Genomic DNA, 14,789 nt, shown 5'->3' with positions numbered 1-14,789 from the left:
TGGCTGTATGCAAATGACGCCCTCACACCGCCCGGGGCGGTCCCGCTGCGCTTGCGCGGGGTTTGCGGGGCGGGGAGCGGGACCGTGCGGTACCCTGCGGCTCCCCGGCGGGGGATGAGGCGGGGCTGAATCGTGAGGTCCTGCGTAACGAGGACGGAGCTCTCCGGAGCTTCTCCAGGCGGGGCTCGGCGCCGCTCCGCCCTCGCCGTAGCGTGACCTTCGCCGGCCGCCGTAGCCGAGCGCTGGGAGATGGCGGCGGCGGTGGCGCGCGGTGCGGTGGCGGGTGAGTGCGGTGCGCGAGGGGCGGCCATGTCGGGGCTTGGGGGGGGGGCGAGGGGGAGGCCGCGAAATGGCGGCGGTGCGGGGCAGGGCGGCTCCTGAGGCTCCGTCTCTCCGCAGGGATCCTGAGGCGTTGGGTCCCCTGGGCCGCCCGCTGCTCCGCGCCGGGACGCGCCCTCTCCGGGTGCTGCGTTAGGGAAGCGCGGGCACCGGCAGCGGCTCCGCTCTGGAAAGCGGCGGTGCCCTGGGGGACGGGGCCCGCGGGAGGAGCCGCCTCCGTCCTCGGCAGGTACGTACGGGCCGCGCTGTCCTCCGGTGTAGAAAAATGCAAACTTAATTGACTGCGTTTTGCTGCAGTGAATGGATCCCCGTGAGCCCTGGAGCAGGATGCAAATGGGATTTGGGAGATGGGAGATGCTCCGCAGACACGGGCGCTCCCAAAGCTGTTGTTACGGTCAGCACTGTGTCCCTTGCCGGTCTTTAATATTCTGAAAGTGATTTCTGGATGCCGGTAGCAGTTTAATGTTTGCTTTGAGTCTTTGAGCGCTTTTATTAGATAAAAGGTGCTGTGTGTGGAATAACTTCAAGGCTCCTTTAGCTGGAGTTCAGCGCTGCAGTTGGTGTGAAGCGCTGCGGTGTCGGCAAAGACTGACAGAAGGGTTTGGGTTGGAAGGGATCCCAGAGGTCACCCAGCTCCAACCCCCTGCATGGGCAGGGACACCTCCTGCCAGCCCAGGTTCCTCCGAGCCCCATCCAACCTGGCCTGGAACACTGGGTTCATGTATAACCTCCTTCAGACAAGCCACAGCCATTTCTGATTTCTCTCTATGTGAAAAAGATTGTTATATTTCTAAAAAGATGTTTTATTCCTGTTCTGTTTTTTTTTTTTTTTCCCCTGCTTTGTGGATGTTTTTTAGTGTCACATCTCTACTCCCAAATATACTGCAGCAGCCAGTGAGGACTGTCACTTACTACAGCTTGAGGAAAGGAAAGAGGAAAACTGTGAAAGCTGTCATTGACAGGTTCCTCAGGCTGCACAATGGCCTTTGGGTTAGGAGAAAGGTAAGACTTTTCTTTCATTTTTTTAATAAAAGCATTTTTACAGCCTTATGTTAGAGAGCAGCAGCTTGTATGGAAGTGAAAAAAAGCTCCATACAGAGACTTCTGTGCTGGTAAAACCAGTTTGCTTCTCAGTGTGTATTTGCAGGGACCCAGTTAACAGTTCTCTGTCTTTTCTTCTGGCAGGCTGGTTATAAGAGGAAGCTGTGGAAGAAGTCAGCAGCCCAGAGGAAGCGTTTGAGGGAGCTGGTTTTTTGCAATAGGACACAGTGTAAACTCCTTGATAAAATGACCACTTCTTTCTGGAAAAGAAGAAACTGGTATGTTGATGATCCCTACCAGAAGTACCACGATCGCACGAATCTTCGTCTGTAGAAATCTGTTTAATTTGTGCAGCTCTCTAGGAAGGAGGTGTTGGCACACAGATCTGTAATTATTTCTAAATAAACAGAGTCCATATGCATATCATCTGATCAGAATTATCAGCCCCAAATAAAGGAATATTCAAGATTATCCTGAGCTGCAGTTTGTGTTTTACTTCACAGAAGCTGCTCACCTGCATGTTATGACTGTCAGTTTCCTGTGCTAGTAACATGTACATGGATGAGTACTGTCTAAACATCACTGAAAGTGAACAATTCAACATGTTTACTCTTACATTTTTGAAGAGAAATGTGTTGAAATGTGTATTTTGTCCATATTTATTGGTAGCTCCCTGAATGGAGTAATCCTGGGAATGGGAGAAGGGAGGGCAGGGTCTGTCTCAGTGTTGTTTCCTGTCATGATCCCAGATAAACTCATTGTGTCTTCATGCTGGAGAGCATACAAAATTCATGTCTATAGGCAGTTTTTATAACTCATTTAAAAATGTGTTCACCAGAGCACAAGTCATTACAAGACTCACATTTTGTATCCAGTGTGGTCTCTGGGTCCTATACAATGTTCTCACATTCTCAAGCAGTAAATTCTGAATATTTTCTTGGGTGGTTTTTTTTTTCTTTCTTTAAACTTGAGCCTCACACTGCACATCTCTGATCACACATCTATGGAAAAAACACAGGGATTTATTACTGGATCCTTTTGGAGTGTACAGAACATCTCTTACCTGGTTTCACTAAGGGCTAGATTGGAAGTTTTCCCTACAAAGCCAATTCTCCAGGAAGTGTATCAAAAGCAGTTACTTTTAGCAGTAGCTCCGAAGTGTTCACTACTAATTAACCCATTATTAAGCAGGTGGTCCCCAGTTATCATTTCCAGAGCTCCCTGGATAGCAAGAGGTTTGCTGTACAAGGCTGTAGCAAGTCAATGAATTCACTCATCACTCAGTGTTCAGTAGCTGTATTTTTTCCAGTTCATAATACAGAAAGTTCTGAAGGACATGCAGCACTTAGTGAATACATCTATATACAGTCAGCCAGAATTGAGATAAAAATAATACAGCCATCAAAAGTAATTATTCTGGCCTGCCAGATACAGTGAACAGACTACAGATGTTTTCTTTTTTCCTGTTTTTTTTTTTTTTTAAAGAAAAGATTTAAGACTTTATTCAAGATGTATATCAAGCAGTGTAACAAAACCAGCAAAACAGCAACCTTTGGAATACTGTTGTAATGGCCCTTGCTGTGAGGCATTAAGTGTACCATTTCATCACAGGGAAGAAATCACATGAAGTGCACAATTACCATCCTTACTTTGTCTAAATGCAAATCCCAGTGCAATGTTCTCTGCTATTTCCAAGTGGTGCTGGATGCACAACGGGTACTTGAAACAAACAGCAAAAAAAAGGAGACTGTGATTAAAGAGCATTGGGTCACAAGCACGAGGGGTTCATCACTACATGAGAACACTTCAGAGAGCAGTCAGAGGCAGGAGGCTCTTCTCGTGAGGCTGGGGAGCAGCACAGCTCTCCGAGCAGCTTTCTCCCTCTCATTAGGGATAAATAACCCGATTTGCCTGGGTTTGCACTTACACAATTTAGATTAGTGTGGGGTTAATTCCAAGGTGACAATGACACACATTAAGTCTGTCTTAATGTGTCTCTGATGTGAAGCTGAGCCAGCAGCTGGCGGTGGCTGTAACTGCACTGGCACTGGCCTCTGCCACAAGAAAGGAGGTGTGGAGGGCTGCACTGAGCTGCTGGACCTTATTCTCTCATAATTGAGGTGAATTTCAGATAAATGTGTAAGGTAATTCACCAGCCCATTTTCTATGGACCATCTTCAGCAGCGGTTTCCTTCCCCTCAGCTTCCAATTTTACTTTTTTACAATAATGCAAATTCCACCTGAGCTTGGCACAGGTCAATGGCTGAGCTTTGTAGGGCTGGCCTGCTTCAGGGTCACACTCCCCAGGCCATCTCTGGGCAGTCAGATCTCTGCCTGCCCTACAACACTGATCAGAAGACAGCTGCCTGAAAGGTCTCAAACCCGGGTTTTTCTTACTTAAGCCAGATCCGTCTCTATTTTAAACCATCAGCTGAAGGCCTGCTTGCTTTGAGGTGTAATCTGCAAGCAGTTACCCGGAATGCACCCTCGGAACCTGAGCTGGGAGGAAGCTGAGAGCTGCTCCCCACCACCACCCTCCCATGAAGCCACCATCCACGCGTCCTCCGTGCTCCATCCCGGGTTTGCCAGGAGGGGTCAGGATGAGCGCAGGAAGGCGAGCGGGGGACTCGGGCTTGTTCCTGGGCTCAACCAAAGATTTCGCGTCTGGTGGTTATTCCGAATGAACTCAAGTAGCCAAAGAGTGAAATGATGGACTGGGGGCAACACCTGTAAACAACCTGTGTGTGGAAGATGAGGAATCAAAAGCAAGTGACTGTTCTCTTCAGTATGCAAAGCAAACGCTACAGCACTCGGTGCTGGTGCTCCCATTTCTTGTCTATCTATACACAAATATACAGCTCCCTTGATAAATTAAAACATTTTTTTTTTTGCCAGAGATATGAAAAGGTTTATTTTTCTCCTTTATACAGTGAAGATTCTGAGAGATATAAGGCAACTCCCTTGTCAACAATTTCATCTCAGCACGTAAGAAATGCTAAAGTCAAGTGTACAGTCAAACAGCAGATTAGATGCACATTTAATAATTTTAGTGAGAATCAATACTAATATAGCATGTCTGAGAATAGAATTTATCAGATGTTATGCAGCTCTATGTTCGTGGGGTTTTTTGGCATAATTGAGTGCAAACTTGTCAGCTTTTTATCTTATGGCAGCCCTTTGCATAGCAGGAAACATAGCTTGCTTGCAACAGGGTTTTATTTTCTGCTAACACTGCAGGCAGTTTTTCCATTTCTTTTAAATGTTTGCCAAAAGAAATCAAATAAACTCTAAAGCTGCTTAAAAATAAAGCACACAAGCTCAGCTCCTCAAAGCTTTTGCTGAATATCTTCCAAGGACTGACTCTCCTGTAACTGCTATTTAAACAGGTTTGTTGGGTTTTTTCCAATCTACTTTCTGAAGATTTTTCCTTCTTGACCATTGCAAAATACAATAAAATTAGCACATGTAAAGGAAATAAAATTCTCAGGTAACGAGGCCAAATCCTGTGGCAGACACAGGAAATACCTGCTTGCTTTTTTCCACTTCCTGGCCAGCTCAGACAAACGTTTGTGCGTGCACATAATTAATTTCTCTCTTCCCCACTTATGTAGGAAGCTCTGGGGGGAAACCTCAGGGATCCATCAGTCAGGGACAGCTGGGATCTGGATGCATATCCGGCAGAGAAAAGGTTTCAAAGGCCACTGCAGATTGAGCTCTGAGCCTGATAAACTCCAGCTGGCTGCTGGCATCCTGGGGGGGTTTCAGCACCAAGCCCATGTGCTGACCCATCAGTGATGCCACCACCTTCTGCATACTGCTAAATGTTCTTCTAATCTACGTGACGGGTCCAAGGGCAAACACAAATAATTAATTTATGTGTGAATCTCACATGCTCAACACTTACAAGAGACACCAACTTGAAGCACAAACACATAAACCCTACCACGTCTTTCCTCTTCTTTTATATTTCTCATTTATATATGGATACAAATACACCACTCCATCTGGCTCCGGGGCTTCTAACCAAACTCCATGCTACAGGCAAAACTCCAGGCTCCAAAAAGCAGCTCAGACCCAGTGCCCTGCTCTGCTCGTGCAAATAAACCAGCAGCACCTCAGTGGGAACGTGGAGGGCTGGGACTGGCACTGTTGCAGACAGGGGACAAGGGTGCATTTTCCCCTGGAAGCACATCACTAAAGCAATTCTAACTTCTGCTGCTGCAGCTTGTACAAGCCTGGCTTGCTCACACTTAAAAACTGGCAGTAGAAAGAACATTTGCCACAAGCACTATGAACTATTTCTTCTACCAGCCCTTGCTTTCCACACAATACTCTCCTGGCTCAGGCTGATCAAAATTAAGACTCCCCCTTCATTATATCATTGAAACCACTTATTTTCTCTTGCACATCTCTTCCTCATCCTCTGCAAGGGGTTTTGTCACTATGTGTTTTTTTAGCACAATAATTTCCTCAGAATACACAAGATTTACTCACAGAAAGAGAAAAAAAAAAAGTTGTAGCTCAGCTTTCTCTAATGGATCTTCGACATCTTGTACAGTCAAAGTACTTTGACACTTGTTACACCATCCACAGTCTTGAGGGGGAAGGGAGAGAAGAAATCCATGGCTTCTGCAAATCCACTTCAGTAATGATAAAGTCATAAATAAAAACACTGTCAACGTATCATCGTGAGCAACTGATTATTTTTGTTCCTGCTGTGCATTCACAGAGCTAGAGCTATGCAGACACAAATGAGAATTGTAAATGTACAGCCTTACAGGCTCAGTGTGAGTGGGTGTACACCCTGCAGACCAAACAAGGACTCTTGACCTGCAGTATCTGCCAGACTGTCCTGCCCACGTCGGGGACAAACGCGGGAAGCGCGTAACAGAAGGGTACAGAGAGAGGAGAGAGAAAGGCCATGTCTACAATGCTGGACATCAAAGCACATCCATCCCACTGCTGTTTCCTACATTATTAATGAGTAGCTCCTTAAGGCAGAAGAGAGACATTCTGTGGATCTTGGTGCTATTGGCTCATTGCACTCACATTGTTTCAGTGGCAGAGGACGAGGTACTTTTCTTCCTGAAGCGAGGTCTGAGGGTCCTAGGCGGTGCCTGCAGAAAACCAAGAGAAAACTTCAGTGGCATAAAAAAAAAAAAAATAAAAAAAAAATAAAAAAAAACTTCAGCAGGTGGTGGACTCTTCATCCCTGGAGACATTTAAAAAGCGACTCGATATGGCACTCAGTGCCATGGTCTAGTGACTGTGGCGGTAGTTGATCAACGGTTGGACTCGATGATCTCTGAGGTCCCTTCCAACCCAGCCTATTCTATGATTCTATGATTCTATGATAATAGGAAACTTTACCTTTTGCCCTCCTCAAAACTCACCCATCTTTGTGGCACCTCTGTGGCAATGATCCTGCTTCAGGCATGAAACAAAGGAGAAGCAGATCTTGGCTATGAAGATATTAATGAAGGACCAGCTGAGGACTGACCCCCTTTAACACATCTGTTGTAGTCCTTTACACAGGTTACACCAACACCTTCTCCTCTGGCACTTGGTTAGAGGTACAGCTAATAAATAACACAAAGGTCAAAGAAACCAGGACAAACTGGTGCCATTGACAGCAGTTCTTGGATCAAGAGAGCAAACTGGTGGCAGAAAGCCAGCTCTGGTGTCTCCCATCCCACCCAGCCACAGCCCCTCTGAGGGTACAGCTCAGGGAGGCACTGCAGAGCTGAAGGGTTCTGTATTTCTCACAAGGCAGAGCTCTCTCAAGAGATCTGCCTTTCACTTGGCACACAGACTGGACACAAAACATTGAAATTATTTTAAAAAGGTAACTAATGCAATTCTGCCTTGCAGTCAGCTGGTGGAAAGGAGGCTTGATTGCCCAGGAGGAGCCAGACCAACACCATGAAATCAGTTTACTGTGAGTAACCCTGTTCCCCAAGCTGATTCTGAAACTAAACTATCAAACCAAAAACCCCTCCTCTGCAGGGCATACTTCTCTCAGAAGAGCTCTGCCTGGTATTGTGTCTTGCAAGCTTTGCAGTAAGAAATAGATACCAGCTGTTGTAGAGGAGCACAAGTTCCTAGTGTGGAAGCCCATCATAGCACCATGTAACACTGCAAGGCCTGATATTTACATAAATATCCAAACTTTTTCTTTCTTTAACAGCCTATTTACCTGTAAGACTATGGCAAAGTCACCATTCGTAGGTGAGGACTTTGTCATTTCTTTTTTATAGGACTTTCCAACCCAAGATGATGCTGTGTTTCCACACTCCTGGGATGCAGCAAGGTATAAATATTTATATAGATACAAAACTCCACTGCAGCAAGGTTTTGTTTAGACTCCATCTAAATCTCCATCTCTTCCAGCTTGCCCATAAACCAAGTTAATATCTTGCAGAGGTGGGATTAATCCAACACCTCACCCCATCTTCCAAGACTAAAATCTTACCCCAAGGCTACACTGTGAATCCTCAAAAACCCAACAGACCTGGATGGGACAGCTGCATCCAGGAGGGCACAGCTGAAGGAGAAAATCTGAGGCAGGAAGCTGCTGTGTATGGCAGGGATTCCACACCCCAGCAGACACCACAGCTGCTGGCTCAGTCTCTATCTGGAACCAGGAGCTGTGGGACACAGGCAGCCACTAAGGCAGCACCTCCTGCAGTGTGGGAAAAGGCTGCTCTGTGGAAAGCCACATGGCTCTTAAAGCAAAGCAGCCACTAACTGCACAGACCCTTAAATCAGGAATAAATAGCTCTGCCTCCTCTGGGATGCCACTTGACAGCTCAGAGAGTAGCTACAGAGCCTGCACCTTTCTGTGGTAAGAACAGAGCAGCCCAACTTTTCATGAGGTAGGATGACCCATCAGAAGGCCATACAACTGCTTACCAAACCACAGCACTCCCACTCTCACACTGAGCCAAAGGGAGGGTGGAACAAACCCTGTTCCCCCATGGTGGAGCTCTCCTGGATTCAGTCTGAGAGCTGCTGGCTGTGGCCCCATCTCCCCTGTCCAGATCCTCCAGCCTACAGACCCTCCAGTGTGGAGGTTTTGGGTTTTTTTCACAACAAAATGTTGCTAAAATTGCCTTTGGGAAACCACAGTGGGAGATCTGTGTCTCTTTTAATTATTTTGCTTCCATGAAACAACTTAAAACACACCTGTTAATACAGTGCCTGATTCAAAAACCTATCAGAGTCACAAAAGAGGAGCAGCTCCTGGTTTTGGTGAGGTTTGGTCTACGTGCAAAATCAAGAGAAAGGAACCAAGCTCTGAACTGAATGCTCTGGCTGAGGGTGCTGGCTGCTTTTATAGAAAGTCTCCTGCCTTGGGGGAAGAATTTATTTTCCTCTACAGACATGAAAAATAAAGTAGCAGTTGATATCCAAATCCTCTCACCCAAACACCTCCACATTAGCACAGGGTTCAGAGCTAGATGCAAGTTTTGCCATTCAGATCCAACTCCACCTAACTATTAACTCTACAGGCACTAATTCAGACTTCTTTCAGGAAATCCATGCAGGCAGAAAAGTAATTGAACCTACAGCAAAACCCATCCCTGAAAGACCAGAAATGTATTGTTTGGACTCAGTGTTTTTTGACAAAGAGAGATTTCATTCAGTTCAAGATGCAAGGAATGTCATAGAAGGAGTAACCTTGACAATATGGAAGTACCTCAAGGGGTTGATCCTTCTTTTTGGGCCTTTTGTTCATGGATGCACAAGCCAATGAATCGTTCTCTTCATCATCTGAGAACACAGAGCCTTTTGTTTCACAGTTTGCCTCAGGTGGCTTTTCATATTTATTGTCCACACCTATTTAACGTGGCCATTTGCAGTCTAAATGTGAAGACAAAGGTTGAGGAAATCAGTGATGGTTTGATTCACACCCCCCCAGATGCCACCTCACTGCACACCATGCACCTTCTAGAGATTAATAGACAGAAGGTTCACACATCACACTCTAGTAATAGCAGCTGTGGGGTTAGAAATCAAAAGCCCTTTGTTTATAAAGCTGTTGTTAGCTCTATTACTTTACACAGAATTTAGACTGAATTCACAGCCTCTGGTGTCGACTCTTGAAATTATTCTTTTTTTTTTTTTTTTCTTTTTTTTTTTTTGGCTCAGTAATAAATAAAACAGCTGTTTTTGTGAATTACTGGTTCCATCTATAGCATGTACTGCTTCCAGGAGTGTCCTCTAGAAGACAACAAATGAGTATCAAAGCCCTCTGGACAGTACAGAGACAGCTGCCTGGGATGCAGAAATATGAGGCCCAGCAGCACCAATTGACTTGAAGCTGAGAGAGCTCAAGCCAAGAACCTGGTCTGAGGTCCACTAAAATTTACCAAAAGCTCCAACAGGCACTGAGGGGGACCTCAGTGTGGGTTTGCTGCTGCCAGACCAGAGCAAGGAAAGTCTCTCTTTCTCCATCACTCTGGAGTAAATCTCAAGGGGGCTGAACTCCACTGCTGTATCTGAAGGCAGATTATGGTACCATGACTACAGCCCACTAACATCTGCTGGGGGGTTCTTACCCTTGTAGCTTACATCAAGATCTTTGTGGGAATGATCATGTAGCACAAAACATTTGCTGCCTTAAATCCAGAGAGTGAAGCAAGGTGGGGTTTCCAAAGGACATCCAAAGAGTATTCAGAAGGGGACACCAAACATGACCAAGCTTTCTGCATCCAGAGACTGGAGCTGTCTTTGTTTGGCTGGCAGTTGGGCTTTTTTCAGTCTGAAACATGTCAGGAGTGGAAGTGTTTGCTGTTTAGAAGGAATTAACCACAAGACTGTTGTATAAACATACACAGAAATAATGCCCTTGTCTCACCCTGACTGTAAGTCTCTTCCACCAAAGACTAAAACCAAAGAGGATTCTTAAACATCTAATACTTACTAATCCATTTAGATCCTTAAAGCACAAGAAAACTGAATTCTGTAACTCTTGCAGCTGTGTGAGGGAGAGACAAAGGGGAGGGATTTGGCCACAGCAATGCCACAAATTATGAGCAGGTCACTGGGGCTCTCTCCAGAGCCAAATTCAAGTCAGCACCTTAATGCTCTGAGCTCCTGTGTTCAGCCCACAGAATGTGGCTGTTGCTCAAGAGAGTGGTGCACAACACCCTCTGGCCACTGACCCTGTGCTTCTACCCCTTTATCACCATTTGCATGAGCAGGCTGGAAGTCACAGGTTTCCAGGAAGAGCTGGAAGTTGACTTTTTTCCCAGCTGTACTGAAAATGCTGATAGTCATGTTGCAGAGAGGTCTGGGCTTATGCTGAATTTTGTTTTTTTCTGTATATGACTGTACTGTTAAGACTCCAGTGTGAGGAGAATTAAATAGTCTCTAGATCATGTGGCAAATGAGTACAGAGACACTTTATTTTAATTATTATTTTATCCTTCCACATGGAGCTATCTAGGAGGAGCCTAACTTAGGTCATCTTGGATGTAGAAGTTGGTCCTTGGCACCTTTCTAAGCCAAAAGATGTCAAGTTTGTTTTAAATGCCATTTGGTCAGAGTTTGGGCATAACCCTGGACCAAGCACACCCAAATCTACAGCCTGGAGGCCAAGTACCCCAACACCAATTCATTTGACTGCTCCAACCTGCCCTCTTGCCCTGAGGTCCTTCAGCTGGAGACTGCAGGTTGGACTTGACTTATTTCCAAACAGTAAAAGTGGGACTTCTTTAAACTGCTTCTTTAAACTTCTTTAAACTCTCTGAGGCTTGTACAGTGGTCCAGCAAAATATCTTCAGCTATGTGCTTTTACAATGAGACAAAGGCTTTTCCCAGGGAAAAGAGGACTTTGGATGGGGCAGAATAGAGGGGTGATGGAGAAAAAAAAAATTAGTGCATTGAGGGGCTGGAGTGTGGAGACACACTCTGCTGAAACTGAGAGCTTAGAGGATCAGGGAAATCTGCCCCACCCTCCTTCTCCACATCTGTATTGTGGGCAACCCCAACCTCACATTGATCTGGATTTTGTCCCATGTTTGTGGAAGCATCACAGTGTTGTAGGACTGGAGGCAACTCATCTTTGAAGGGCTTCTGCTGTGTGAGTGCCAACTCAGAAGCTGGGTTTTTTTTGTGATTAGTGATGACAGGATAAAAAAAACCTTCTTTTCCTACACCAAGAGTGAGTCCTCTGTAGAAGGAAATGTAAAACAGGGGATTAACCAGAATAATGAGCACACCTGTGAGGAATTAGTGAGAAAGGAGATGGAGGCTTAAAGTGAATGGATGGCTCCTGGGACATGAAGGTTTGTTTATGGAGCTGGTGAAGACTGAGGAGCAAAACATGTCAGGGCTGGCACAGGTTTCTCAAGGACTGCACTTGGCCTCGGGTGACCTCCTGTGTGCTTTTAAGAGCCTTTAGGATCTGAGACTGTGGGGCCTCAGGCCACCATCAGACATCCCCAGCTTGTGCTGCTCCAGGGAAGCAGCTGACAGCCCCAGGGACCTTGTCAAGGCCAGGAGGTGGCTGCATAAAAGCATGGACCATATGGCAGGCATTATTCCTGTCTCTTCCATCTTTGGAAGACTCTCCCTCCTCATCTCATATCTGTGTTTTGCCTCTATCCATTATGTACACCTTTGTGTGGAGGTGCAGAATTGCTTCAGAAATGGGAAACTGGCTGGTGTGCCACAGCAAAAGGTGCTGCTGCCCCTTGCAAATGCCTCTTCAGTATCTGGACCAGATAACACTCCTCTTTTCACTAAGGCAAGACATAATCTGACTGTAAGCAGCCTAAGAAAAGGGACCCCTTAATTTCTGTTTCTATAATCTTATTCTAATTCCTTCAAAGGGAACTGATACAACCAACACATTGTGTGGGAAGTCCTGAAGCTGGGCATGTTCCAAGGTAAAGTAGACAGAGCTGGGATCTAAGCTATTAAATGCACCACAGGAAACGACCCAGCATGGACATGGGAATCCAGGACCAGACCATCATCATCTTTAACCCCTGTGGGATCTAAATGGGCTAAAACATCTCACTTGCAAAAGTCTTTCTACACCCACAAAGGGGATTCAGTCACAGGATGGTTTTTAGCAACTACTTTGATTCAGACTCTGATCTATGCTGCTGTTTAAATCCAGAGTAACTCCTATGGATTTTCACGAGTACAACAGAGGTCAGGGCCTGGCCCACTTTGTTTACAGAGGAACAAAGGACTTTGATCTAAATCTTCTGAAAATTTGGACACTTACATACAGTCATAGTGGGAATCAGGTACCCCAATACCTTTGAGAGAAGCTGGACCCCCCCTTATTTGCCCAGGCAACTTCTTTCTCCTGTCACTGGAGTTCTTTGGGAGCAGTTTGGAAAACCACAACCCCAGACTACATGAACCAGGAGCAAGGTACTGTTTTATTGTAGTGGAAGATAAAGTCACTCCAGAGCTAAGCCTTTCATGGAGATAATTCACATAAGGAGGTTTGCACACCACATAAGAAGAGCAAGAGAGCAGATATTTATTATATGATGGCAATCAGCTTCTTGTCCCTGCAACAGAGACAAATGTGCCATCATTTCCAACAGACACCAACCCAAGTCATGTACTTCCCCAACCATTTTGCCAAACCAAGAAGTTAGGAGAAGCCAACTCCAACAGCACACACTGCCCAGGAGCCACAAAACTTAGGCAGACATCCTTTCCAAAGCTGAAGTCAAGTGCAACCAAAGCAAACAAGTCTAATCATGTCAACAAAGTCATCTGTTAATGAAAACACATCCCACAGATGATTAAGATGTTAAGTGCTGGTCACCTCAGAAGAAAACTCATGCAGTCTGTAACACTTACATCAGAGTCCCATAATATTTACATAGAGAAAAGGAAAGAATAAACTGTTAGGGGAAAACATTGGGGCACAGAGGAGAAAGGAACATTGTTTCAGAGCACAGAAATCTTGTTTTCATAATACCTGTGGTTCAACTAATGTTTTAACTTTCCCTTGGTAAAATGCAAAGGTACCTAAAGAACCAACTGATTTTCCGTGAAAATGTTTCCTTCCCTGAAATAATCAAAATAACTATGAAAGTATTTTTAAATACCCACAGAAACGCCCAAATTGCCATTCAGGGATAGGCAAAGGGATATTTGCAAAGGGATGCAAATAACCCCTGTAAAAATGTGATTCAACATTTAGTAAAGAGAAGTTTTAAGGACAAAATGCCTAGAGCAACAGAAAATTGTCATTTGTTCTTTAAGCTTAATGAAAGGTTAAAAAAAGCCACTCTGTAAATCCCCAGCACAAGAGCTGAAAGCAAAATGAGCCAAGAACAAAAATGAAACCACCTACACCATTTAATTGAATCAGTTTGGAAATATATGAACAGCTCCCTTGATGCAAACTCAATTAGTTTTTTTAAGAGTACTTTCCCCTGTAATAATCTCATGTGCAATTTGTAGAACACCACAAAGAAGGGGTTGGATATGTAGAATATCCCAGGCAGGTGATTTGTTTAAAACACCATTAAGTGAACACCCCATGAAGGTCCTAGCTGAGCTGCACTGCTTATTGTGAGGGATCCATCACCTTATCTTGAGGGTGACAACCACATGTAGGAAGAGATCCAAAATTATTTTATTGGAAAAACTCCAGAGGCTGGTTTGTGCTGCAACAGCTTGTGCACGTAGTTTTCTCTATCTGTCACTGCTGGGGAGCACAGCCCTGTGGGGCACACTCACAACACAGCCTCATTCACCACTGATGCCCCTGCACCTTTCTTGCATTGCCTAAGGCTCCTGATCACTGTTTTAGTATAAAATGCCCCCTCAAATACATGCAGATGCAGCAGTTCTCCTCATACACAGCTGATTATTCAGTATCTGCCAGATATATTTATCACCTCCAAGGATTAAAATTGTTTTTCCCTCTAAACCATGACACAGGTTTCCAACAGCACCTAAGTTGGTTGAGAGGATACCACTGAACAGAACATTTGCTACTTCTTAAATGCCAGTTCCAAGCAAGCTTATTTGATGCACTAAAGCATTTACCAGGCACTGCCAAAAGACAAACAGATATCCCTGGGGATTTTCACTCCGTCCTTCCTGAAGGGGAAAAGCAGTTCTTATGTAACTGCACTGTTGTTCCTCAGTGCTGCAGCCTGATTTTCCCCAGGCTGAGAACACAGAAAAGATAAATCAGAACCTTATATAAAGGTCTGGGAGGAGGTTTGCCAGCAAAGGCCTGAACAAGAGCAAGATTTGGCACAGAAGGTGTCAAGAAGACACACTGGAGTATATATAGTTGAACACACTTGCACTCAGTGATGCTGCCTAGAGCAGAGGAGGATGAGAATCCTGAATTGTGTTGATGCTTCATCATGTGCAGATGATGAGATCAGCTGAAGTGAGGCAATTGGCCAGGG

The 14,789-nt window shown here is 45.2% G+C and overlaps 2 protein-coding genes across 7 annotated transcripts in view; one reads left to right on the top strand and one right to left on the bottom strand.

Annotated features, from left to right (window-relative positions):
• The first annotated feature begins 62 nt into the window (after nt 1-62).
• On the top strand, nt 63-1,851 carry MRPL35 (mitochondrial ribosomal protein L35). Its single transcript, XM_071753231.1, has 4 exons — nt 63-283; nt 400-568; nt 1,197-1,341; nt 1,525-1,851. The coding sequence occupies exons 1-4, from the start codon at nt 250-252 to the stop codon at nt 1,711-1,713; spliced, it is 537 nt and encodes a 178-aa protein (XP_071609332.1). The 5' UTR covers nt 63-249; the 3' UTR covers nt 1,714-1,851.
• Nucleotides 1,852-2,258: 407 nt separating this feature from the next.
• Nucleotides 2,259-14,789, bottom strand: part of REEP1 (receptor accessory protein 1) — a 77,986-nt gene continuing 65,455 nt past the window's right edge. For 2 of the 6 annotated variants that reach the window (XM_071753227.1, XM_071753228.1), the window contains exons 8-10: nt 9,080-9,219; nt 6,430-6,497; nt 2,327-2,381 (exon numbers count right to left, since the gene is read on the bottom strand). In XM_071753227.1, the coding sequence (XP_071609328.1) occupies nt 2,342-2,381; nt 6,430-6,497; nt 9,080-9,219 (248 nt within the window). In that variant the 3' untranslated portion in view covers nt 2,327-2,341. Of the gene's footprint in view, nt 2,382-6,066; nt 6,498-9,079; nt 9,220-14,789 lie in introns of those variants that run through there. The other 4 variants (XM_071753224.1, XM_071753226.1, XM_071753229.1 and 1 more) reach the window with 3 other exon arrangements.

Source organism: Heliangelus exortis, chromosome 10, assembly GCF_036169615.1.
Source record: "Heliangelus exortis chromosome 10, bHelExo1.hap1, whole genome shotgun sequence".
Taxonomy (NCBI): Eukaryota; Metazoa; Chordata; class Aves; order Apodiformes; family Trochilidae; genus Heliangelus; species Heliangelus exortis.
Note: the sequence above shows the minus strand (reverse complement) of the source record. Positions and strands in the feature narration are given on the sequence as shown.